Here is a 26,016-nt window from a genome sequence, read left to right on the forward strand (position 1 = left end):
CTACACCACATTTTTTATCCTCCACTAGAAATCAGAAAAACCAAAATGAAGGAAAAAAATCAAGAAGGCTCTCCCACAATGATATTAAGATATCGTTGCTTGGCAGAAATAGCTGAAAAGAAAATCTCTATTATGTAGCAGACTTCTCAATTCACAGATCCAATTTATTTCTCCCTTTTGTCTATGTGCAAACATATTCAGCCAAAGGCTCCCTTGAATAACTTGTTACACATAGAGGAAGCTTTGATTGAGGGATCTCTCAAATAAGCTTATTGGAGGGAACACATCTGTAGGGCCTATTTAGTATTGTATTTCAATGATTGAAACAATATTCTAAGTTTTCATGTTTTATCCCGAAAATTATCCTTGCAACAAATCACTCAAATCTGAAATCATTATTGTACGGCTTTCATGTTAGTGTTTCTTGAAATACCACCGTGTTCATCCGGTTTTTCTACTGAGACTATAATTTCGGATTTGTCTCACTTGAGGATGAACTTTGAATGAAAAGAGTTTAGAATTTTGGATTATTGAAACAAAATTCTGTGTAAACCACAAGGTGTCCCTCAAATAAGAATTTCAACTGACAGTGACTCATTATATATATTCACACAAAGACATACATATACATGTATACCACAAATAAAAATTACAAAAATAATAATAAAAAAAAAACACTGAACGTGATCTTTTAATTGTTTAAAGTCTGTCAGCTAAGCAATATCATCATATATTACATTAGAACTTAGTTAATGAAATCTAAACCAAGCATAATCTGACAAGCAACTAGAAGAAAGATATCATGAGACACATCATATATGATTTTCTTTACTTCCATGAGTCACGAGTTAAACTAAGCTCTCCAACCCTAACATTAATAATATAACAGAAAATATTATTTAATTGTCGTAAGTTTGCTGTTTATGATTTATGGTGTCATGCAAGCGTATATCTGACCTTAAGTGCTAGAAATGATTATTAACTATGTTGGATCCCACTGAGATAGATGAGGACCTCCTAGCAAACATTGCGAGATCATTGGAGACGTTGGTTTCGGTTACAATAAGCTAGTAATAATATAGTTCATATTCATCTTTGGCGAAAATCGAACCTAAGACTTTTTATTTACAAATAAAAAGAAATATCATTTGATCGTAGTATTAAGTGGTGGTTGGGAAGAAGTTAGGCGTGTCCAAGAAACAAACCAATATTGGATTACCAAACTTGGAAAAATGTGTGTTACAAGATTGAAGAGCTAATTCTCTTATGCTATGTTTCCATATTCATGCTGCTGGACTAGGATTTCAGCGTACGCCGTACTCGACGGGTATTTATAGTCTTGTTATAAGGATGGTTTAAAGGAAGTGGTTGATCTGAAATCGATCATCTTAATAACACTGTGTATCATATCAATTCAAGTTACTTATTTTTGTGACTACAAATTGATACTGAACGAAAATGAAAAGCATATGAATGCAAGTTGTAAACGATTGCGAGGGTGACTAAACCAAATCGTAGTTAATCACTCAGTATCAACCGAGGCATTCTCCTGACTGTCGATTAAACTTAAAGAGCAAGTCCACCTCATGCCAATTACTACTATCATCATTGGTCTTTGATGAGTCGATATATTTTACCTTATTCTTAGTATTAATTTATTAGTTATTTTGTGAGAATTTTGATACTTTGAATTATATTTCTAATGTAGGACATTCGACTTCTTCTTGAGCAAAAAGTGATCAAATGGATGAATTTTAGAGTGATTGCAGTTGGAGGATGTTCGTGAGAGTCTCAACTTATTTGTTCAAAGTTTCAAGTTTTTCTACCAAACGAATAATTTATGGTGATGAAATAAAGGAGCAGAGTGCTGTCAAAGTGACGTTTTTGTGATTATTTAGGCTTTTTGGCGTCCAAGATGATGTCCTTTGGGTTCAAGGCCTTCTGAATTATGTTCGATCCCGGCAATAGCGCCAATTTCTTGATAGGATTTTTACCACACACGCAAAAGAGTTAAAAACACCAATAATACTTGCAAGAATGACAAGATTATTGTAGTATAAATACTCTAACAACATCATTTTCCACAAGAATGATTAAATAATTCGTATCAGTCTCTCTAGCATTATCTTACTTAATTGTTTATTAGGGAAAGGGATCCTCGGACCCACAAATCCGGGGCTTTGAAATTTGACTCAACGACTACAAACAGGGAGTCCTATTAAAAGTTATAATAACTTTAAACCGTTGGATCAAATTTTAAGAGCCTCAATTTATGGGTCATGAGGCTCAGATGAAAGGAATCTGAAGAGGATCCCTTTCCTTTTATCAGTTCATGTGTTAGGTTTAGATGGCTATATATTATTTTGAAAAGTTAGGTTGTCAATCAGTTTTATACTTCAAGCTGCCAATAAAAAATTGCTCGGACCAACATCTGATTAAATTATTTTTATTCGGGTTTCTTGTTGCTGACATATCATATTATATAGCATGGAAGAGGATCAGCTATGGATTCATTTTGTGGGGATCTTAGGGATTTCCACATCTTAGCCGTTCATCGTACATCGTGCGGTCAGTTTTTATTATGTATTATTTGTGTTTAATTTTAAATAAAAAAATAAAATGATTTCTGACCGCACAATCCACGATGAATGACTAAAATGTAAGGATTCCTACAATTGGATCCGGATGGGATCCAAATCCATATAGCATGAAGCATTGTCGTTGCATACGTGATATGAACAATTCAATGACTAACACCAATTGCTTAAACAACGAAATCAAGCTACGAAAACATGAATCACTCCATCTCTTTCTGTTTTTGTTTGTAAATTATATTACATGTTTGACGATCATCTCCTGTCATTGTGAGTTTATGCTGAACTCTTGAATCTAGAACTGAAAGTTGCTTTCTATTTTCAGAATTTTGCTAAACTATTTTTGGTGTTCGGTATGTGCCTTACTAGCAAGCAAGACATTAGATGTCAAGCTGGTCTTCAAGGACGACCCTTATCATGGTTAGAGTAATGAAACAAGGGAGAAAGACACTTCATTTCCGAAGAACATCAGGGTGCTGCAAATACCTGATACTCGAGGGACGGTGTCACACATTTTGGCTTGCACGACTCTTCCAGTTACTTCTTTTGATCAACAGGTTCCTTGTCCACCCTAAATATGTTTTACGTAACTATTACGAAAGATAAAAGAGACATACTATATATGCACACACAAATTGACAATATAGAAGTGTTACGCACAAAACTAGAAGAGCATTGGAGAATACATAATAGTATTATCACTAGAGAAAGAATTGAGCTACCAATACCACCTATTATGGGAAGGATATCCAGTAGTATGAACATTCAGAACTGACCATTTTGTTGTGGAAAGAAGGTTTTCTGCTAATTCTGCAGTGACCATGCATTTTTGTAATTTACCTAGCTACATGTGAGATATTAATTAATCGGAAAATTCTAAGTACTCCAGTGTTATTCGTGTTGTAATGCCTAAAGGTAAAAATAGTCTCCCATTTCTTATTTTCTACACCACATTTTTTATCCTCCACTAGAAATCAGAAAAACCAAAATGAAGGAAAAAAATCAAGAAGGCTCTCCCACAATGATATTAAGATATCGTTGCTTGGCAGAAATAGCTGAAAAGAAAATCTCTATTATGTAGCAGACTTCTCAATTCACAGATCCAATTTATTTCTCCCTTTTGTCTATGTGCAAACATATTCAGCCAAAGGCTCCCTTGAATAACTTGTTACACATAGAGGAAGCTTTGATTGAGGGATCTCTCAAATAAGCTTATTGGAGGGAACACATCTGTAGGGCCTATTTAGTATTGTATTTCAATGATTGAAACAATATTCTAAGTTTTCATGTTTTATCTCGAAAATTATCCTTGCAACAAATCACTCAAATTTGAAATCATTATTGTACGGCTTTCATTTTAGTGTTTCTGGAAATACCACCGTGTTCATCCGGTTTTTCTACTGAGACTACAATTTCGGATTTGTCTCACTTGAGGATGAACTTTGAATGAAAAGAGTTTAGAATTTTGGATTATTGAAACAAAATTCGGTGTAAACCCCCCCCACAAGGTGTCCCTCAATAAGAATTTTAACTGACAGTGACTCATTATATATATTCACACAAAGACATACATATACATGTATACCACAAATAAAAATTACAAAAATAATAATAAAAAAAAACACTGAACGTGATCTTTTAATTGTTTAAAGTCATCAGCTAAGCAATATCATCATATATTACATTAGAACTTAGTTAATGAAATCTAAACCAAGCATAATCTGACAAGCAACTAGAAGAATGATATAATGAGACACATCATATATGATTTTCTTTACTTCCATGAGTCACGAGTTAAACTAAGCTCTCCAACCCTAACATCAATAATATAACAGAAAATATTATTTAATTGTCGTAAGTTTGCTGTTTATGATTTATGGTGTCATGCAAGCGTATATCTGACTTTAAGTGCTAGAAATGATTATTAACTATGTTGGATCCCGCTGAGATAGATGAGGACCTCCTAGCAAACATTGCGAGATCATTGGAGACGTTGGTTTCGGTTACAATAAGCTAGTAATAATATAGTTCATATTCATCTTTGGCGAAAATCGAACCTAAGACCTTTTACTTACAAATAAAAAGAAATATCATTTGATCGTAGTATCAAGTGGCGGTTGGGATGAAGTTAGGCGTGTCCAAGAAACAAACCAATATTGGATTACCAAACTTGGAAAAATGTGTGTTACAAGATTGAAGAGCTAATTCTTGTATGCTATGTTTCCATATTCATGCTGCTGGACTAGGATTTCAGCGTACGCCGTACTCGACGGGTATTTATAGTCTTGTTATAAGGATGGTTTAAAGGAAGTGGTTGATCTGAAATCGATCATCTTAATAACACTGTGTATCTTATCAATTCAAGTTACTTATTTTTGTGACTACAAATTGATACTGAACGAAAATGAAAAGCATATGAATGCAAGTTGTAAACGATTGCGAGGGTGACTAAACCAAATCGTAGTTAATCACTCAGTATCAACCGAGGCATTCTCCTGACTGTCGATTAAACTTAAAGAGCAAGTCCACCTCATGCCAATTACTTGGGCAATTAGGCAACTCAACCCCCCAAAATCCAAAAGAATCTCTCCACCCCAGCCCAATCAGGTGGCGATCTCTGGGGCGTTGGTGACCTGTGACTGCCCGTGAAGCTCCAATAATGGCGGGAAATCTGGTTCTTGACACAGCCATCAGAGACTGGGTTCCAGCACGAGATTGCTAACGAGCCCACCAATGCCTTGTCCGCGACTCTTCGTCTGCGACTCTAGAGTCAATCTTTTCATCATTTAGTTTCTTGATCTGTGGAAGTGTCAATCTTTCAGTCATGGCTGCGCCCTCGTTTAAAGTTGAGGGTGTTTTGGGAATGCTTACTATTAAGCTTAGGGATGATAATTTTGCCAAATGGGCATTTCAGTTTCAGTCGGTGTTAAGGGGATATAAGTTGTTTGGTCATTTTGATGGTACAACTCCTTGTCCATCGAAGTTTGTTGTTGATTCAGATAATGGGATTACAAGGGAGATCACAGTAGCATATACTGAATGGGAAACAATTGATATGGCTTTGTTGAGTCTATTGCTTGCTACTCTTACTGATGAGGCTATGGAATATGTGATTAGGTGTTGAACTGCGTATGAAGCTTGGACTAATCTTGTTGATCGATATGCTACTGTGTCTAAATCCAGAATCAATCATTTGAAAACTGAATTACACATGATTCAAAAAGGGTCAGATACAATTGATCGATATTTGTGGAGGTTAAAGCATATTAGAGACCAACTCAGTGCTGTAGGAGAATCTATCTCAGATAATGATATTATGATTGCTGGTCTTGCTGGATTACCTAAGGAATATGGTGTTATTCGTACTGTTATATTGGCCAGGGAGTTTACACTCACTTTGAAGGAGTTCAGGGCATTATTACTTGGTGCTGAGAGGGAAATTGAGGGTGAAATGAATATAATTGCTCAGAATATGTCTGCATTGTATATTCAAGGGTCAAGTTCTAGTTCAACCACTGGTTCTAATTCAAATATTGGTTCTAGCTCTTCTGCATCATCTTCAAATTCTCACAGTCATGCTCATATTCCAGCTATCACTGCTGGTACCATCTCTGCTGTCCCTTATGATTCAAAGTCCTTACTACCACCACTTCAATTTCAACAACCATATTATTCACCACCACCTTAGTTTCCGAATGATTCATATGGATATGGTTTTTCTGCAAACTCTAGTGGTCACAATGCATCTGGACCACAATTTTCTAATGCACAATTTGGATCTTTTGGGAACAACTATAGAGGTAATAACAACTACAGGGGTGGAAACAATTACAGGAATCACAATGGCTTCAGAGGAAGAGGGTATGGTTCTGGTAGTTCAGGGGGCTCAAGACAACTCGGGAATGGAAATAACAATTGGTCAGGCATTGTTGATACTAGAACTACAGTAGTAATTGAATGTCAGGTTTGCAACAAAAGAAGACACGCTGCAGTTAATTGCTTTCACAGGAATACGAATATACCAACCACATGTGTTGTAGTAGAGTGTCAAATATGTGGGAAGAGAGGTCACTCAGCCTTGGATTGCTATCAGCGGGGAAACTATGCTTATCAAGGACAGGCTCCACCTCCATCACTGTCTGCAATGAATGCACAACAGACAACACAATTCATTCCTCAAGATACTTGGATCGTTGACTCTGGTGCGTCACATCATATAACTTCCGATATCAGTGCTCTTTCTTAAGTAACACCTTTTGAGGGATTTGAGAAGATAACAATTGGGAATGGTACAAGTCTACCAATTAAACATATTGGTTCAACTACACTTCAGACTCCTACACATTCTCTGGTTCTTAATAAAGTTTTACATGTGCCTAGTATTGCTAGGAGTTTACTATCTGTAAAGCAGTTATGTGCAGATAACAAAAGCTGGTTTATCTGTGATGACTCTGAATTTTTTGTGCAGGACAAGAAGACAAAGGAGATAGTGTATCAAGGAAAGAGTAGGCCTGAGGAATTGTTCTAGATCCCTGTGGTCACGAGTGCAAAGGGTTCTCAGTTCATAACAAAGTATCCAGCAACTTATTTGGGCAAAGCAGTGAAGAATAATGTCTGGCATCAGAGATTAGGACATCCAGCTCATGATGTGATGACTACCATGTTAAAACAATCGAATATTCCAGTTCAAACAGATGAAATTCATAGTACTTGTATCTCTTGTATTCAAGGTAAGATGTCTAGGACTCCATTTCCTGTTAGAACTGATAGGTGTACATCTCCTTTTCAGAAAGTGCATACTGATATCTAGGGTCCATCACCTGTAAGATCCATAGAGGGATATAGGTTTATGTAACATTTGTTGATGAATATACAAGATTTGTTTGGATATTTCCTATGAGCAATAAATCAGATGTGTTTACCATTTTTGTTAAGTACTATAAGTTTGTTCTTAATCAATTTGGTACAACAATTAAGTCATTGCAAACAGATGGGGTAGGTGAATATACAAGTAAGAGTTTTACTTCTTTTCTTGCTGACAAAGGTATCCTGCAATTAATATCTTGCCTGTATACTTTTCAACAGAACGGAATTGCAGAAAGGAAACATAGACATATCTTGGAAACTGCAATCACTCTTCTCAGTGCTTCTGGTTTACCCTCTGAGCTATGGTATTTTTCTTGTGCTCATTCAGTTCAGTTAATCAATAACATGCTGTGCAAAAGTTTATCTTTCAGTTCCCCATACTTGGTTTTATATAAGAAGGTACCTGATATACAATCTCTTAAGATTTTTGGTTCTGCTGTATTCCATTGGCTGAGACCATACAATGTAAATAAATTACAACCACGATCAGTGATGTGTGTTTTTTTAGGCTATTCACAAGGGTACAAAGGAGTGATTTGTTATAACTTGCAAACTAAGAAGTTTATCATCTCTAGACATGTTCATTTTAATGAATCCTTATTCCCTGCAAAAAATGGTTCAACATACAAGTCCTGCAAGGCTACATAGACATGAGGAACATGATCAACCAATGAGTGTCCCGGTTATTGTATCTATACCAGTGTCATCTATACAGAGAAATACAGATCCTGCAGGATCACATAGCTCTTTATCTCAATCAGGTACAGATATATTTTCTCCAAATACAAATACATCAGAAGACCATGTATCAACAGAGTCAGAAAATCAGGGTTTTGGAACATCTCATGCTCTTTCCTCTTCACCACACATTACTCATTTGCTTCGTGTCATTGATCCTACATAACTCCAGGTAGTTCTTCCTTTTACCTCAACTTCAACTAATATTAATTCAGTCATCATAGATGTCGATCAGAATTGTATCCAAACCAGGTTAAAAATTGGTACCATTCATAGGAAAAGTTATGTGGGGTGTCTTGTCTTTTTACCTCAGCTACAGTCTTTACATCCTGATGATTTATCTACTGCTGCTTTCTCTACCAACTTGGATACACATTTGACTGGAGGATTCTCATTTCTTGCTGACATCACGGATTGTGAAGAACCGAGAACATTTAAAACTGCCTCACTGAAACAAGAATGGCAAATTGCCATGCAAGAGGAATTCAATGCACTGAAAACTCAAGGCACTTGGATACTTGTCCCACCACCATCAAATCGATCGGTTATTGGAAGTAAGTGGGTGTATAAGGTAAAGAAAAATCCCGATGGTAGCATTTCTAGGTACAAAGCCCGATTGGTAGCACATGGGTATACTCAAGAGCAAGGCTTGGACTATTTAGAGACATTCAGTCCAGTGGTTAGACATACCACCGTAAGACTCATCTTAGCCTAAGCTACTCAGTTCAATTGGTAATTAAGGCAACTTGATATCAAAAAAGCTTTTCTTCATGGAGACTTGGAAGAAGAGGTTTATATGAAACAACCACAAGGGTTTGTGGATGCTACATGTCCTCATCATGTTTGCAAATTGATCAAATCTCTTTATGGTTTAAAACAGGCTCTTCGAGCCTGGAACTCGAAATTCACAAACTATCTTCCAGCTATTGGATTCAATAATCTCTTTTAGATACCAGTCTCTTTGTCAAAGTTGATGGTGGAGACATAATCCTTCTATTATTGTATGTTGATGACATAATTCTCACTGGTTCAAACTCAGTTAAAATACAATCTGTGATTGATGATCTTGCTGGTGTATTTGATCTCAAAGATATGGGAAGATTGACATACTTTTTGGGGCTGCATATACAGTATAGGGATGATGGTTCTTTGTTCATATCACATACTAAATATGCCAAAGATGTGTTACACAAGGTAGCTATGGACAACTGCAAGTCTACTTCAATACCATCTAAGCCTCATACTCAAATTCTTGCTGGTGAAGGAACAGCGTTATCCGATCCTAGCCATTATAGAAGCATAGTTGGGGCTCTTCAATACCTGACTTTTACTAGACTTGATATAGCCCATTTAGTGAACATGATTTGTCAATTCATGGCACAACCAACTGATTTATACATGTTTTTGGTCAAAAGAATCTTGAGATATATACAAGGTACTATTGGCTATGGCTTACAGTATACAAAAAGCAAGGAATTCAATATAACTGCTTATTCCGACTCAGATTGGGGAGCAGACATCAACACCAGAAGATCAATTACATGTTTTGTTTTCTATCTTGGGGTAAATCCAATTTCTTGGCAGTCTAAAAAGCAATCCATAGTATCTCGAAGTTATACAGAGGCAGAATACAAGGCATTAGCTCACTGTGCCGCTGATGTTTTTTGGATCCGATCAGTGTTTAAGGATATTCATCAATACATATCAGTCCCACCTTCCTTACACTGTGATAATCTCTCTGCATTGGCTTTAAGTTCAAATCCAGTTTTCCACTAAAAGATCAAACATCTTGACACGGATTATCACTTCGTACGTGATAAGGTTCAAAAAGGAGATCTTACGGTTCACTATATTCCCACCGATGATCAGGTAGCCGATGTGTTTACAAAGGGATTGCATAGTCCAATTTTTCAAAAACATTGCAGATCACTTGGCTTGGGAGTTGTTTTGCAGCAAACTCAGCTTCTGTAGCTCCGCTTCATTTGAGGGGGGAGTAATAACCATATGCCGTGTGGCATTATGTCATTGGTTAGCCAATTGGATTGAGGTAGTTAGGAGGAAGTTGTTAGAAAGGGTAATTGAGTCATTTTGTAATGAGATGTTAGCTATTATAAACAACTGATGTAAAAGTCATTGGGCATTAGATTGTATTTCATTTCTTTTACTCTTCGAAATATACAAAGCTTTATTCTTCTCGTCCTTGTTGTTCTATCTTCCATTGTTCTATATACTGTGAGTTTCATAGTTTCATAGGTTAATAAGACCAAACCCAAATTTGAATTCGATCCTTTCTCCTGTTCATTGAATCGTCTGAGTCGAGTGCGGGATCGAGGACAACTCGAGAGAGATGAAAGATGGTGCTGAAGATGAGTTGCAGGTTCAATGGAAAGGAAAAATAGAAGTTAAGTTAATCTAGCAACATACGGAAAGGAAAGATGATTTGTAGTTCGGCGGAGGAGAAGGGAGGGAGAGGGTTATAGAGGGGACGGGAAAAAGAGAGGTTTTTACAAAGGTTAATGCTAGGGAGACTAATTTTGGAAACTAAATAATGTGCCATTAATAAAAATAAGCACGTTTATCAACGATTAAGTAATAAACCAATCATCAACTTCTATGTCCTTCAGTTTCCAAAATTTTGCCTACAAATTTAGTCTCTTTAGCATTACTTTTTTTACTAAGGCATATGCCAATTTGGCCCCTAAACTTGTATTATCCTCTGAACTTTTATAATTAGTCAATTTCCCCTTGAACTTTAATTTTAGTCAATTACCCCTTGAATTTTCATAAATAGCTAATTTCCCCATTAACGCTAGATTTTAAAACTTTCCATCCAATTTTTTTTTTTTCCATTTTGATCACGCGGACAACACATGATAACTGTATAGTGGCAAAAAGAATGGAAAATTGGATGAAAATTTTAAAATCTAACGTTGGGGGGAATCGGATATTTATAATATTTTATGGGGTAATTGGCTAAAGTAAAAGTTCAGGAGGGAAATTGGTTAATTATAAAAGTTCAGGAGGTAATCAGCTAAAATTAAAGTTCAAGAGGGAAATTGACACCTCTATACAAGTTCAGGGGCAAATCGACAAATACCTCATTTCCAAAAATAAGGAAAAAGATAAAATTAATAATGAAATGAGTTATCTTTTTATTATTTATCTTTGCCCAATTGTCTAGGCAATTATTTTGTGGGTGTGGACTTGCTTAAACATGCTCTACTCATAAGTTATAAAAATGTATGATCTGAGTGCAAAATATTTTACATGCACACATAATAACAACAACAACAATAAAACTTTATCTTATTAATTCCAGACGCTTATCTTATTAATTCTGGACACTCACGTGCACACAAACACTATATTTCAGCAAGAATATAGGATAGCTACGGCTTTAAGAGGATATTTTCTATGGACAGTCGCACCCGTGGATTCGGTCATGTCTAGGTCCTCCCCTCTTGCACCACCAGGCAATGGCCAATCAAACTTGTGGACTAAATTTGCCAGAGCAATCTCTTTAACTGCCACATCAAACTGAATTCCAGGGCAACCCCGTCTACCAGCCCCAAACAGAATTACTTCGAAGTCATTCCCTTTATAATCTATGTCACTACTTAAAATCATTTCCGGCTCGAACTCCTCCGGGTTGTTGTATGACTTGGGATCTCTTCCAATCTGCCATTGCAGCTCACGTTTTGCAAAACAGAAGGAGAAAGAAATCCACGTAAAAGAGCATTTAGTAGCAGCAACATTTTTTTTTAACAAACGATATTGTTTACATTAAGATGGAAGGGGTGAGTTTAATTAGTCTCACAATGAATTAGTAATAATATGATTCAAATTTACCTTTGGTATTAGCAGCATTTTTAATTCAAAAGTTCAAAGCATTTTCAAATGATTTTTGAGTAAACCTAAAGCCATTAAACCCTAAAAAGAAATCCATCTTTAAGACCCTTCGAATCCATGTGAAAGAGTATTTAATAGTCACTATAGCACCTTAAGTCCGTGTAACAGTCACACTGAAAAATTTGTCCTCAATCCTACTATCTCCCATTCCCCACCCTACTCGACCACCAAAGGCCACCGTTAGTAGTACAACACCAGACTTTTTCTCTCCATAACGTTGACAATGAAACTATCATGACATGTTTTGAACAGTCTTTGTAACAAAGATTATGGATGAAAAAATGTAGTTTGTTGATGCACAAAATCAGCGACCACTTTGGTACAACAGAAGGTGTTAAGTTTGCGACCTTCGCTAGATTGCTCTGGTCACTAGTGTGAATAAGTATGTAAATGGATAGGGACAGGGAAGCAAACACAAGATGTACGTGGTTCACCCAGATTGGCTACGTCCACAGAGTAGAGGAGTTCTCATTAATTGTGAAAGGTTTACACAAGTACATAGGTTCAAGCTCTCCTTTAGTGACTACTAATGAATGATTTAGTACAAATGATATTAGGAAATATCGTGAGAGAATGATCTTTATTTATAGAAGAAAGTTTCTAGTTTCATTCTGACATTGACACGTGTCATGTTGTGATTGGCTTCTGATGTTGACACGTGTCGCGCTATGATTGGCTTCTGATGTCGACACGTGTCGCGCTGTGATTGACCTTCTGGTTGGAGGGAAACTCTTCTGGGTCTTTGACGGTATAACGTTGACCGGTGCTCAGTAGTGTTAGGATTGGTCAAGTATGGTACAAACAGTGCTCCCCTAAGTTCCCGAGTGAGGGAAACTCCTCGGTTGGGGACTTGCAAGATCCAAGCCATTGAGTAATCACGAAACTTCTAAGTACCGAAGTGTGGTATCATTTTCACTTGCCTTATCTGTCTCATACGTAGATGTGGCATCTTCTCTAGAAGTACTTTTCATCAATCCAGGGGTGGTATCTTTAACCGATGAAGATGCACAAGGTAATGTATCAATTTCACTTGAAGGTTACTTGTAGTTTCGGGCTTGGTCAAGTGCGATACAAAACCCTATAGTAGGAGTCCCCCAAGTGGCCGAGCTAGGAGATTTGCTGAAAGAGGTAACAGACAAGGTAAGCAATTAGACTTCCAAGCAAGCAACCTGGATCAGAGGTTCGACTTTGGATTTCGATTGATTGTTCTTCTTCTCCTTGTGTCATAAACAGCAACAAGGATAAGGAGAAGTAAATGGAGAAGAGATGATATGATATACTTTTGCTTTTGAAGAAGTAACTTTCCACAAACTTATTCTTGAACTGGGCTGGAGGGTTTTCTGGTTTCCTCCAGAGTATAAGGCCGACTCAAGAATTTGAGGGTCAAAACAAGTCTATCAAATCAAGAGTGCGTTCGACCTTGATGATATGGGATACTTTTACCATTAGCGAAGTAATAGATGAATCGGCACGTGTTCTGTTACGCTTGTCTCCACATGCTTCCTTGTATCTTTCTTACTTGCCCTATCTGTTCCTCAGGTAGATGTGGTATCTTTTCTGGAAGCATAAGATGTTGAAGATGAGTACTCGAGAGCAATGCCAGGTAAGTAATCAGGCAAGGGGTTCCAGGCAGTCAGTTCCTGACTGGAAGCTTGATTCTAAGTGCTGACTGATTGCTCTCTTTCTCTTTGTCTTGCAGGTAAGAACAAGGGCAAAGGAAAAGATAGGGAAAAAGCATGATATGGGATACTCTTGCTTTTGACCCTGATGATATGAGATACTCTTGCTCTGGTGTGGCTGGTTTGCATAGGTATTATTGGGGGGGGGAAGAAAGCTGAGTATTTCGAGAGGCTTTGTTGGGAGTGCCCTATCAGATATGAGGAAGGGTTGAGCATTTTTGCAGGTCTACCTGTCCGTGGAGGATGGATGTCGACATATATAAGAGTCTCCCTAACAACAAGTAGTAATGCTATTCCTTTACCCTTCTTGGTTGTAACAATGTAGTGGGAGCTGCAAGCTTCACGTGTTTTAACTTTGTCAGAGCACTTTGAAAAAGTGGTATGTGGTATCTGGAAAGCTGATGTTGCGTGTGAAGATCGTAGACAAGCTTTATCCAAGGAAATCTGGCTCTCGAAGTTCGGAGAGCGATGCCTCTTCGATTTTCGAACAAGCAATCCTGTTGGGAGTCTGACTCTTGAGATTCGGAGAGTAGTGTCTCTTTGATTTTTGAGAAAGTAATCCTGTTGGGAGTCTGGCTCTTGAGATTTGGAGAGTGGTGCCTCTTCGATTTTTGAGCAAGCAATCTTGTTGGGAGTGTTTTCTCAAATGTGAGTAAAGGTTGGGCATTTTTGCTAATCTGCCTTGCCACAGAACACGGAGGTTGACACACATTGAGACTTTTTAGTTATCAAGCAGTGGAACTGTTCCTTTACCCTTGTAGGTAATAGTAGGGTAGCTGGACCTTCAAAATTTATGTGTCTAAACTTTGTCAGAGATCTTTGGCAAAGTTATCTGTGGTACCCGAGGAGCTGATGTTGTGTGTGGAAAGTGGTGCATCTTCGAAATCCGGAGAGTGGTGCCTCTTCAATTTTTGAACCAACGACCTGTTGCCATTTCTTTTATAAGGGCACCAATTGTGTGCAAGAAGTACATTCAGAGAGTTATTGCTTGTAGGAATTTTCCCCTTACTTCAGAGATTTATTGCACCTCATTTCTCCTTCATCATTTCTGAGAATGTCTGGCCCATCTGACCGTCGTTTTGACTTGAACTTTGGTGAAGAGGCAGCCATGCCTTCTCAAGACAACATATGGCGCCCATCCTTCTTATCCCCTACTGGTCTTCTTACCATTGGGGACTCTATGATGAAGAATGATATGACCACTGCGGTGGTGGCCAGGAACCTTCTCACTCCCAAAGATAACAGACTACTTTCCAAACGGTCTTATGAGTTATCTGTTAAAGATTCTCTGGCTTTCAGTGTTCAGTGTGTAGGTTCTGTGTCTAATATGGCCCAACGCCTATTTGTTCGAACCTGCCAAGTTAAATCATTGGCGGTTGAAGTGATAAGTCTCAAACAGGAGATCAGAGGGCTCAAGCATGCGAATAAATAGTTGCACATGCTCGCACATGAAGAGGAAATTCGACCAGCTGCATGAATCTGATGGTTAGATTTTACTTGATCATCAGCGGTTTGTGGGTTTGTTCCAAAGGCATTTATTGCCTTCGTCTTCTAGGGCTGTACCGCATAATGAAGCTCCAAATGATCAACATTGGGTGCCTCCTCCTTTTGGGGTTCTGCCTAGTACTAAGGCTCCGAATAATCACCCTTTGGTGCCTCTTCTTTCTGGGGCTCTGCCGATTGCCGAGACTTCTTCTGAGCAGCCTTTGTGAAGGCTCCCTCTTGTTTGTTTATTTTGATTCATGTATATGTATATATTTGTAACTTGTCGGAGATATCAATAAACAAGCTTTGCTTCATTTCAACGTATTGTGTTAAATACACCAAGGCCTTCTTCATTAAGTTCTTTAAATTTTTCCTTCTGTTAAAGCTTGTATGTTGAAGCTTTGTGAGTGAAGCATGTTGGTTGAGGTAGTGCTCCCTTAATTTCTCGAGTGAGGAAAACTTCTCGTTTGGAGACTTGAAAAATCCAAGTCACTGAGTGGTCGTGAGACTTCCGAGTATGAAGGTGCAGTAGCATATGGTAGGAGTCCCTCAAGTCTCTGGTCAAGGGAGTTGACGAATGAGGCATTTTCTTTTTAAGTGGTAGCCCAAAACTCCTTCTTCATATATATTTGTTATGAAAGTTGTTAGGCCCAAACAATAGGAGGCCTAGGCAAATTTTTTTTTTTCGATTTGTTTTTTTTTTTTTGAATTTTTGAATTTTTGAATTTTTGAATTTTTGAATTTTTGAATTTTTGAATTTTTGAATTTTTGAATTTTTGAATTTTTGAATTTTTGAATTTTCAAATTTCCGAATATATATATATATATATATATATATATATATATATATATATTAAAGCTTTGTAGGTGAAGCTTTGGTGTTGAAGCTTTGTAGGTGAAGCTTTGTAGGTGAAGCTTTAGTGTTGAAGCTTTGTAGGTGAAGCTTTGAGGTTGAAGCTTTGTTGGGCACCATGAATTGATTTTGCTTCACACTATCTTGATCAAGATAGTGTGAAGCTTTTGTAGGTGAAGCTTTTATGTTGAAGCTTTTGTGGGTGAAGCTTTTATGGGTGAAGCTTTTGTGGGTCAAGCTTTTGTGGGTGAAGCTTTTGTGGGTGATGCTTTTGTGGGTCAAGCTTTTGTAGGTGAAGCTTTTGTAGGTCAAGCTTTTGTGGGTCAAGCTTTTATGGGTGAAGCTTTTGTGGGTGAAGCTTTTGTAGGTGAAGCTTTTGTGGGTCAAGCTTTTATGGGTGAAGCTTTTGTAGGTGAAGCTTTTGTGGGTGAAGCTTTTGTAGGTGAAGCTTTTGTGGGTGAAGTTTTTGTAGGTTAAGCTTTTGTGGGTTAAGCTTTTGTGGGTCAAGCTTTGGAGTTGAAGCTTTTGTGGGTGAAGCTTTTGTGTTGAAGCTTTTGTAGGTGAAGCTTTGGAGTTGAAGCTTTGTAGGTGAAGCTTTGGAGTTGAAGCTTTGTAGGTGAAGCTTTGGAGTTGGAGCTTTTGTTGGGTACCATGAATTGATTTTGATTCACACTATCTTGATAAAGATAGTGTGAAGCTTTTGAGAATTTGTAGTTGTCCTCCATTGATGAAGCTTTTGTTGGTGAAGCTTTTGTGTTGAAGCTTTGTAGGTGAAGCTTTGGAGTTGAAGCTTTTGTTGGTTACCATGAATTGATTTGCTTCACACTATCTTGATCAAGATAGTGTGAAGCTTTTGAGAATTTGTAGTTGTCCTCCATTGATGAAGCTCTGGAGTTGAAGCTTTTGTTGGTGAAGCTTTTATGGGTGAAGCTTTTGTGTTGAAGCTTTTGTAGGTGAAGCTTTAGAGTTGAAGCTTTGTAGGTGAAGCTTTGGAGTTGAAGCTTTTGTTAGGTACCATGAATTGATTTTGCTTCACACTATCTTGATCAAGATAATGTGAAGTTTTTGAGAATTTGTAGTTGTCCTCCATTGATGAAGCTTTTGTTGGTGAAGCTTTTGTGTTAAAGCTTTGTAGGTGAAGTTTTGGAGTTGAAGCTTTTGTTGGGTACTATGAATTGATTTTGCTTCAAACTATCTTGATCAAGATAGTGTGAAGCTTTTGAGAATTTGTAGTTGTCCTTCATTGATGAAGCTTTTGTTGGTGAAGCTTTTGTGTTGAAGCTTTGTAGGTGAAGCTTTAGAGTTGAAGCTTTTGTTGGGTACCATGAATTGATTTGCTTCACACTATCTTGATCAAGATAGTGTGAAGCTTTTGAGAATTTGTAGTTGCCCTTCATTGATGAAGCTTTTGTTGGCACTATAAATTGGTTTTGCTTCACACTGTCTTGATCAAGAGTGTGTGAAGCTTTTGAGAATTGTGGTTACCCTCCATTGATGAAACTTTTGTTGGCACCATAAATTGGTTTTGCTTCACACTGTCTTGATCAAGAGTGTGTGAAGCTTTTGAGAATTGTGGTTGAACTCCTTTGATGAAGCTCTTGTTGGCACCATAAATTGGTTTTGCTTCACACTGTCTTGATCAAGAGCGTGTGAAGTTTTTGAGAATTATGGTTGCCCTCCATTGATGAAGGTCTTATTGGCACCATAAATTGGTTTTGCTTCACACTGCCTTAATCAAGAGTGTGTGAAGCTTTTGAGAATTATGGTTGAACTCCTTTGATGAAGCTCTTGTTGGCACCATAAATTGGTTTTGCTTCACATTGTCTTGATCAAGAGTGTGTGAAGCTTTCTACGAGTTGTAGTGTTTGCATTGTTACAGAGGGGAAATGTTTGAAGCAGATGCAAGAGGGCTGAATAGCTTGATCTTCGTATGCTATGCACTAAAGTTGTTGTTGGCTTGCAATAAGACTTTGTTGGTGACTATAACTCTTGTTGGGCATAAGTGTTCCCCTAGTTGAGTTGTCAAGCTTGAGGGTTTTTGATTATTTGTGAATGCTAGGAGTTCACATGTACAAGTTGTACCACTCGTCTTATGGTAAGTGGAATGGATGGTGAGTTACTTTCATCACTTGGTTGGTGGTATGAAGGTGAGTTCCTTCATAACCTTTAATCACATTTTATCACCCGGTTGGTGGCACGAGGATGAGTTCCTTCTTCCCCTAATAGGTGGCATGAATGGCAAGTTGCCAAATGATATTAGAGTACAGGTTGTACATTTCATCACCTGGTTGGTGGCATGAAGAAGAGTACATGTTGTACATTTCATCACTTGGTTGGTGGCATGAAGATGAGTTCTTTCTTCACCTGGTTGGTGGCATGAGTGGCAAGTTACCAAATGATATTAGAGTACGGGTTGTACATTTCATCATCTGGTTGGTGGCATGAAGGATAGTACGGGTTGTACATTTCATCACCTAGTTGGTGGCATGAAGATGAGTTCCTTCTTCACCTGGTTGGTGGCATGAGTGGCAAGTTGCCAAATGATATTAGAGTACGGGTTGTATATTTCATCACCTGGTTGGTGCATGAAAGAAAGTACGGGTTGCACATTTTATCACCTGGTTGGTGGCATGAAGATGAGTTCCTTATTCACATTTCATCACCTGGTTGGTGAGAATAAGGGCAAGGTGTCTAGGCACAATGTAGCAAGTGTCGAATGACACAAAGTATGTTGAACCCTTTCAAAGTACAGTTGGCTTATGTATGAATGTGTGGGAATGTATGATTGAACGAATATACTGTGAAGCTGTTCGTTTATTTGTATAGTCTTGTTGACATATACTTAGACTTTGTTTCATGTTGGAAGCATTCATGTTGAAGCTTTGAACGCGAGTGTTTCATTGCTAGGAATGTAAGAGGATTATGATCAAGTTGTCTAAATCACCTCTTTATTGAATTCATGCCAAATAGTATTCGTTACATAGGATGCCGAACGGCTGAAGCTTAACACTTGTACAATGTGCGTTTACTTGTAATAGTACTTTAAGTGATCAGCGTTCCATGGATGGCCAATGGTCTTGCCATCGAAGCTTCTAAGCTTGTAGGAGCCAGGACGACTGATGCCAACAACTTCAAACGGTCCATCCCAGTTTGGACTAAGTGTGCTTTCACTCGGGACTCTGTCGCAGAGTAATCTTTTCTTCAATACCTAGTCCCCCACTTTGAAAGAACGAGGTTTGACCCTGGAGTCATAGTAGTTGGAGATGCGCTGCTTGTAGGCGACATTCCTCAAGTAAGCCTGGTTTTTGTGTTCCTCGACTAGATCTAAGTTAAGGGTAAGTTGTTTGTCATTTTCGCTTTGCACGTAGTTCTGGACTCGGAACGTTGATTGCTCAAGCTCAACTGGGACAACTGCCTCTGTACCAAAGGTAAGTGAGAATGGGGTTTCTCCTGTTGATGTCCGATACGAAGTGCGGTATGACCAAAGAACTTGGGGTACAAATTCTGGCCAACAACCTTTAGCCTTGTCCAAGCTGGTTTTCAAAGTTCGCTTGATTATTTTGTTGATGGCTTCAACTTATCCATTAGAATGGGGATGAGCTAGGGAGGCAAAACATAAGTTGATGTTGAATTTAGAGCAGAACATCCTGAACTTATTGTTGTTGAACTATCGCCTGTTGTCAGTGACTATCGAATTGGGAATGCCGAATCTGCAAAGAATGTTCTTCCATACGAAGTCTTCTATTTTTGCCTCAGTAATGGTTGCTCAGGGTTCTACTTCGGCCCACTTTGTGAAGTAGTCAACTACAACGATTGCATAGCGAACCTTGCCATTCCCTGCAGGTATTGGGCCGATTAAATCAAGTCCCCATTGGGCGAAGGGCCAAGAGCTGATCATAGGAGTGAGCGGCTCGGGAAGGGAGTGAGGAATAGTTGCGTAGCGTTGACACTTATCACATGAGTAGGATATTCTGATGGCATCTTGGTGGAGTGTTGGCCAGTAATATCCTTGGCGAAAAGCCTTGTGTGTTAAGGATCGAGATCTAGCATGATCTCTGCAGACTTCTTCATGTATTTCCTAAAGGACAGTTTCCGCCTCTGCGGGCGTAAGACATCTTAGGTATGGTAGGTTAAAACCCCGCTTGTAGAGTTGGTCATTAATGATCAAGTAACGGGTAGCCTTGTATCGAATCTGCTTAGCTTGTACTTTGTCATTTGGAAGGGTGCCATGAGCAAGGAATCTACAAATTGGGGTAATCCAACTATCCCCCTGTTGTAAGTTGCATACTTCCGCAGCCATGGTGCTTAGTGCTGCCAACAATTCGACTTAAATTTTTCTCCCAATCTTGTCTTCCACCGCTGAGGCGAAGCGAGCCAAAGCATCTGCATGACTGTTTGCCACTCGAGGAATTTGGGTGATATGGTAGTGGAAGTGCTTGAGCAACAATTGTGTTTGTGCCAGATATGCTGCCATGAAGCTATCCTTAGCGTCAAAGTTGTTGGTGACTTGGTTAACCACTAATTAGGAGTCACTGAAGATATCAATTCATTTAACCCCAAGGTGTTTGGCCAAACGTAAGCCTGCTATGAGGGTTCATATTCGGCCTTATTGTTCGACGCCTTGAATTTGAAACGAAGAGCATACTCCATCGCCACTTTATCATGGGTCGTAAGGGCTAGTCCTACTCCACAACCCTGTTGGTTAGACGAGCCATCAACATATAGACTCCATGCTGGGGCTGTTGGTTCTATTTTCTGAGCTTCCGAGGGTAATGAAACCACCTCTTTAAGCGTAGAAACAATGTCAACAGGATATGTGAAGTTGACGATGAAGTCTGCCACTCCTTGGCCCTTCTCAGCTGGCTTTGGTTGGTAGGAGATGTCAAACTCACCCAATGCTATCGCCCATTTGATCATTCGCCCAGAAGTGTCAGGACTTTGGAGTATCTGTCGAAGATGATGATTGGTAAGCACGATGATGGAGTGTGCTTGGAAGTAAGGGCAAAGTTTTCGAGCAGACATGACCAATGCTAGAGCTAATTTCTCAATGTTGGAGTATCGTGTCTCTGCATCTTGTAAGGCTTTGCTAGCGTAGTAGACAGGCCGTTCGACATTACCATCATTTCGAATGAGAACGGAACTTACTGCTGAAGCCGATACCGACAGATAGATAATGAAAGTGTCACCAACCTCAGGTTTGGAGAGTAAAGAGGCTTTACTCATGTAGTCTTTGAGGTTCTTGAATGCCTCAGCACATTCATCAGTCCATGTAATGTACTTCTTACTTCCTTTAAGTGCTTTGAAGAAAGGAGCACATCTATCTGTGGCCTTAGAGATGAACCTAGTTAAGGTTGCCACCTTGCCAGTAAGGCTCTGGATGTCTTTTGAAGTTACTGGTTCCTTCATGTCGAAGATTGCTTTGATCTTCTCTGGATTAGCCTCAATGCCTCGTTGGCTTATCATGAAGCCTAAGAATTTACCATAGCCTACGCCGAAGGCACATTTATTGGGGTTCAACCTCATTCAATACCTCTTCAGAATGGTGAAAGTTTCAAATAGGTTGGTGATATGTTGGTTAACATGTTTGCTCTTGACTAGCATATCATTAATGTAAACTTCCATGCTCTTCCCAATGTGTTCGACGAACATTGAATTGACCAGTCTTTGATAAGTCGCTCATGCATTCTTTAGGTCGAAGGGCATGACTTTATAGCAATATAGTCCCCTGTCAGTAGTGAAGGCTGTGTGTTCTTGGTCCGAAGGGTTCATGAGGATTTGGTTGTATCCTGAGTAATCATCCATGAAGCTCAGGAGTTCACACCCTGTCGTAGAGTCTATAAGTCTGTTTATGAGAGGAAGAGGAAAGCTATCATTCGGGCATCCTTTGTTTAGGTCGGTGTAATCGACACACATTCTCCATAAGACCTTTTGGAGCAGGAGACTTTCCTTGGTCGGATTCTTCTTAACAAGGACAACATTTGCTACCCATGTTGGATAATTGACTTTGTGGATGAAGCCTATGCCTTTGAGTTTTTTAACTTCTGCCTTTATTGCCTCGTACCGTTCCACGTCATAAGATCTTCGCTTTTGTCTCACTGGCTTGGTCTTGGGGTCAATACTTAGGCAATGATAGATTATATCGGGGGAGATGCTTGGCATGTCCTCGTATGACCAGGCAAAGACCTCAGTGTTCTCTTGCAAAAAAGAGATCAATGCCAACCGAATGGGTGGTGACAAGGTGGTACCAATCTTCACCATGCGATCCGGATAATCTTTTGAGATAGAGACCTTCTCCAACTCTTCAGCGGGTTGTGCTTGCTGGGTGAAAGAGTCATCTCGAGGATCGTCGGGTTGACTGTTGCCACCGTGAAGATCCAAGTTGGCTTCGTCTGGGCTGGTCTTTATGACTTGGTCATGTATAGAAAGGGTTTCCTTGGGCACAAGCAGGTGCTGTTGCTTGACCGAAGTGTTGTAACATGATCGTGCACTAAGTTGATCTCCTATGATGTAACCATTGCCATAGGGGGTTGGAAATTTCATCAACAACATATGTGTGGATACCATGGCCTTGAGATCATTGATGCTTGTGCGTCCGAAGATGACATTGTATGCCATTGGGCAATCAACCACCAGGAAGTTAGTGGTAATAGTAGCTGTGTAAGGGCCTGTACCAATGGTGAAAGGTAAGTGTATGCTCCCCAAAGGTTGCACGATATCGCCGGAGAAGCTTATCAAAGGGGAAATCGAGCGATCGAGCAAATTTTCAGCTACATTAAGTGCCCTGAAAGCTTTAGCAAACATGATATTGACTGAAGCCCCCGTGTTTACCAAGATTCGTCGTACTTCAAAGTTGGCTATGTGAGCTTCCACGATCAGTGGGTCGTTGTGAGAGTAGATGATACTTACCTCTCCTGATGTCTTCCACGTGAAACACTTGGTGGCCAGACCTTAAAGCTCGTTCATTATTTTTCATGGCCCTGTTGAAAGATTTAGATATGGGTGTGCCACCACTTATGGAATATATCACATTAACCTGGCGTTGGTTACGGTTACCCCTTGGAAGGTGAAGGAGGAATTGATCAAATTTTCCTTCACATGCCAAAGCTTCAATATGATCACGAAAGGTGATACACTTCTTGCCTTCATGGTCGTTATACTTGTGGTAGCAGCAAAACGTGCCCGTGTTCTTCGTGGACTTGTAATCTGAGTGCCTCGACTTTGGCTTTGGTATCAGGTATGCTATGCTGGGGTAAATGGCCATGCATGTGGCGTTCAAAGGTGTGTATGCCTCATACCTCGGGGTAGGGGCTGTCTTGACACGTGCTTGACCCACTGTGTTGACTGCCTAGGGTCGAGGATTATCGTGGCGATACTTTTGGTTATCGCGGTAGTGTCCCTTACTCATTTTACTAAAATAAGACTGGTGATGATGGAAATCTTTCCTTTTACCCTGAGATTGATATGTCTGTTGACTTGGCAAAGTATTAAGTAAGGCAGGGGGAGGCACCGCTGCCGTTTGGAAGGTCGAGGTCTTCTCATTTGGTTGGATCTGGCTTCCACTCCCTACTTGCTGATAATAGGTGGATATGGGGGGTTTCCCTTGATATGTCCTTGCCTCAGCGGAGGCATGGTTGTAAACCTGTGCCATCACCTCAGAGTAAGTCTTCCAAGTGTTGGCATTGATCATGTACTTGAAGAAACAATCACGTATGCCTGCCATGAAGGCCTTGAAGGCGGTCTTATCATCTGCCTCAGCGCAGCGAGAATACTTATGGCTAAAGCGACTGACATACTCTTGTAGTGACTAGTCCGGCTTCTGGCGAATAGTGTACAAGTCATCTGCATAATGCAAGCGATCGGTCTGGAAAATGTGGTGAGAAACAAATAGTTTCCTCAATTCCTCAAATGAGTCTACTGTCTCAGGTGGAAGAAGGCAATACCAATTTAGAGCTCCGCCAGAGAGGGTGGAGGGGAAGAGAAGACATCGCTCTTCGTCGGTGTGCATCCGGTATGCCATGGTGGACTCAAAGAGGTTAAGGTGTTTAATCGGGTCCTCTTTTCTAGTATAGAGTTGCAAGCCAAACTTCTGCTTTGTCTTTGCTTGGATGAGGTGTCGATGATCCTCTTTGTAAGAGGACTAGGCCTAGGTTGGTTCCAATCAGGTATCTCTGCTTGTCGTTCGGCCTTCAACTTGTTTACTTCCTTAAGAAGCTGTAGGACAAGAGGGTCCTGAGTGGAGTCATGTACGACTGGAGCTTTCTTTCGTAAATCTCAATCTCCTCTTGGAAGCAGGAAGGTTTGATCAAGAGCATGTGATTTTTCCCTAGACTCGCCGTACTGACTTTCAAGGTATGTCTGTCGAAACATCTCTGAGTCCTCTATACCTTCGTGTTTCTCTAGGACTTGTTGCCTCTTTCCCAAATTGGTAGCCGGCCTGGGACGTGGAAGGGGACCGAGTCTTTCAGAAACCCTTGGGTCATTGATCTTCGAACTTATGTGGTGGGGATTCTCTCAATGTTGCTTTAGGAAGTCTCGGCAGTCACGATAAACGGCTTTCGATCATTCCAACCTTTCTGCAAGGAGGTGTCTTTCTCCACTTCTCCTGCTTCGGGTCGAAGCAGTTGGGTTGAGAGAAGTCTCATGCTGATCAATGTTTTGATGATTAGCTCGTTCCTCATCAGAGATACCCATGTTGAAGGAAGGTGACCCTCCTTGTTGATAGGCATCCAGATGATGGTTGATGTCCACAGGGGTAACGAGTTCTTGTGTTTGAGTACGCCCAGTTTTGTGGAGCATCTCAAAGAGCTTCTCATACTGCTCTTGGAGGACCTCATTCTTCATTGCTATCTTGTTGTTTTGAGATTCTAGCTCATCGACTTTAGCTTGAAGAGCAACCTTCTTTCCTTCCTTCTTTCGTTGCTTCGCACTAGGTGCAAGATGGGTGTCATTCTGTGTGCTGTGGCTTCCTTTGCTCCCCATGTTGGAGAGGGATGCCTGGTTAAAAGAGAGTGTACGAATGGTGGAAACCAGCTTGGCAAAGCTGAAGAGAGTGGGAATAAGTGTCGTTCCCACAGACGGCGCCAAATGTTGATGCACAAAATCAGTGAGGACTTTGGTACAACAGAAAGTGTTAAGTTTGTGACCTTCACTAGATTGCTCCGGTCACTAGTGTGAATAAGTATGTAAATGGATAGGGACAGGGAAGCAAACACAAGATGTACGTGGTTCACCCAAATTGGCTACATCCACGGAGTAGAGGAGTTCTCATTAATTATGAAGGGTTTACACAAGTACATATGTTCAAGCTCTCCTTTAGCAACTACTAGTGAATGATTTAGTACAAATGACATTAGGAATTATTGTGAGAGAATGATCTCTATTTATAGAAGAAAGTTTCTAGTTCCATTCTGATTGACACGTGTCGTGTTGTGATTGGCTTCTGATGTTGACACGTGTCGCGTTATGATTGGCTTCTGATGTCGACACGTGTCGCGCTGTGATTGGCCTCCTGGTTGGAGGGAAACTCTTCTGGGTCCTTGACGGTATAATGTTGACCGGTGCTCAGTAGTTTCGGGATTGGTCAAGTATGGTACAAACATAGTTTGTTGTTTATTTTTTCAATTTATCTTCGTCTAGTTTTTATTGGAACTTTTATATTGGGACAACTCGATGTTAAAATCTTGAATCCGGCACTATCTACTGTTAATGAATGACATGGACTTAAAACAAAAAAACATATTAACGGGTTGGCTCGATAAAACATTTGACCCGTTAAACTTCGACTTGATTTCTGATTTTTTTTGTGTCGTTCATAAAATTGCAAATCTAGTTCACACCCTATTTTTCCTTGTAATTGGATACGTCTAAAATCTAGTACTTTTGTGTTTGTAAC

At 39.6% G+C, this 26,016-nt stretch overlaps 1 protein-coding gene across 1 annotated transcript; it reads left to right on the forward strand.

Moving 5' to 3' along the window:
• Positions 1-5,418: 5,418 nt before the first annotated feature.
• LOC139198153 (uncharacterized) lies at positions 5,419-9,974 on the forward strand. Its single transcript, XM_070826422.1, has 10 exons — positions 5,419-5,711; positions 5,778-6,227; positions 6,327-6,558; positions 7,063-7,115; positions 7,472-7,589; positions 7,680-7,765; positions 7,832-7,925; positions 8,162-8,221; positions 8,371-8,752; positions 9,148-9,974. Exons 1-10 carry the CDS (start codon positions 5,419-5,421, stop codon positions 9,972-9,974), a joined length of 2,595 nt encoding a protein of 864 aa, XP_070682523.1.
• The last annotated feature ends 16,042 nt before the right edge of the window (positions 9,975-26,016 follow it).

This window comes from Malus domestica, chromosome 08 (genome assembly GCF_042453785.1).
Source record: "Malus domestica chromosome 08, GDT2T_hap1".
Taxonomy (NCBI): domain Eukaryota; kingdom Viridiplantae; phylum Streptophyta; class Magnoliopsida; order Rosales; family Rosaceae; genus Malus; species Malus domestica.

Excerpts from the sequence above, each read along its gene's own strand:
- LOC139198153 (XM_070826422.1), top strand. The coding sequence starts at position 5,419 with ATGGCTGCGCCCTCGTTTAAAGTTGAGGGTGTTTTGGGAATGCTTACT. Across the intron at positions 7,590-7,679 it reads AGTCATTGCAAACAGATGGG|AACGGAATTGCAGAAAGGAA; the intron begins GTAGGTGAATAT and ends ACTTTTCAACAG. Across the intron at positions 7,766-7,831 it reads GGTTTACCCTCTGAGCTATG|TTCCCCATACTTGGTTTTAT; the intron begins GTATTTTTCTTG and ends TTTATCTTTCAG.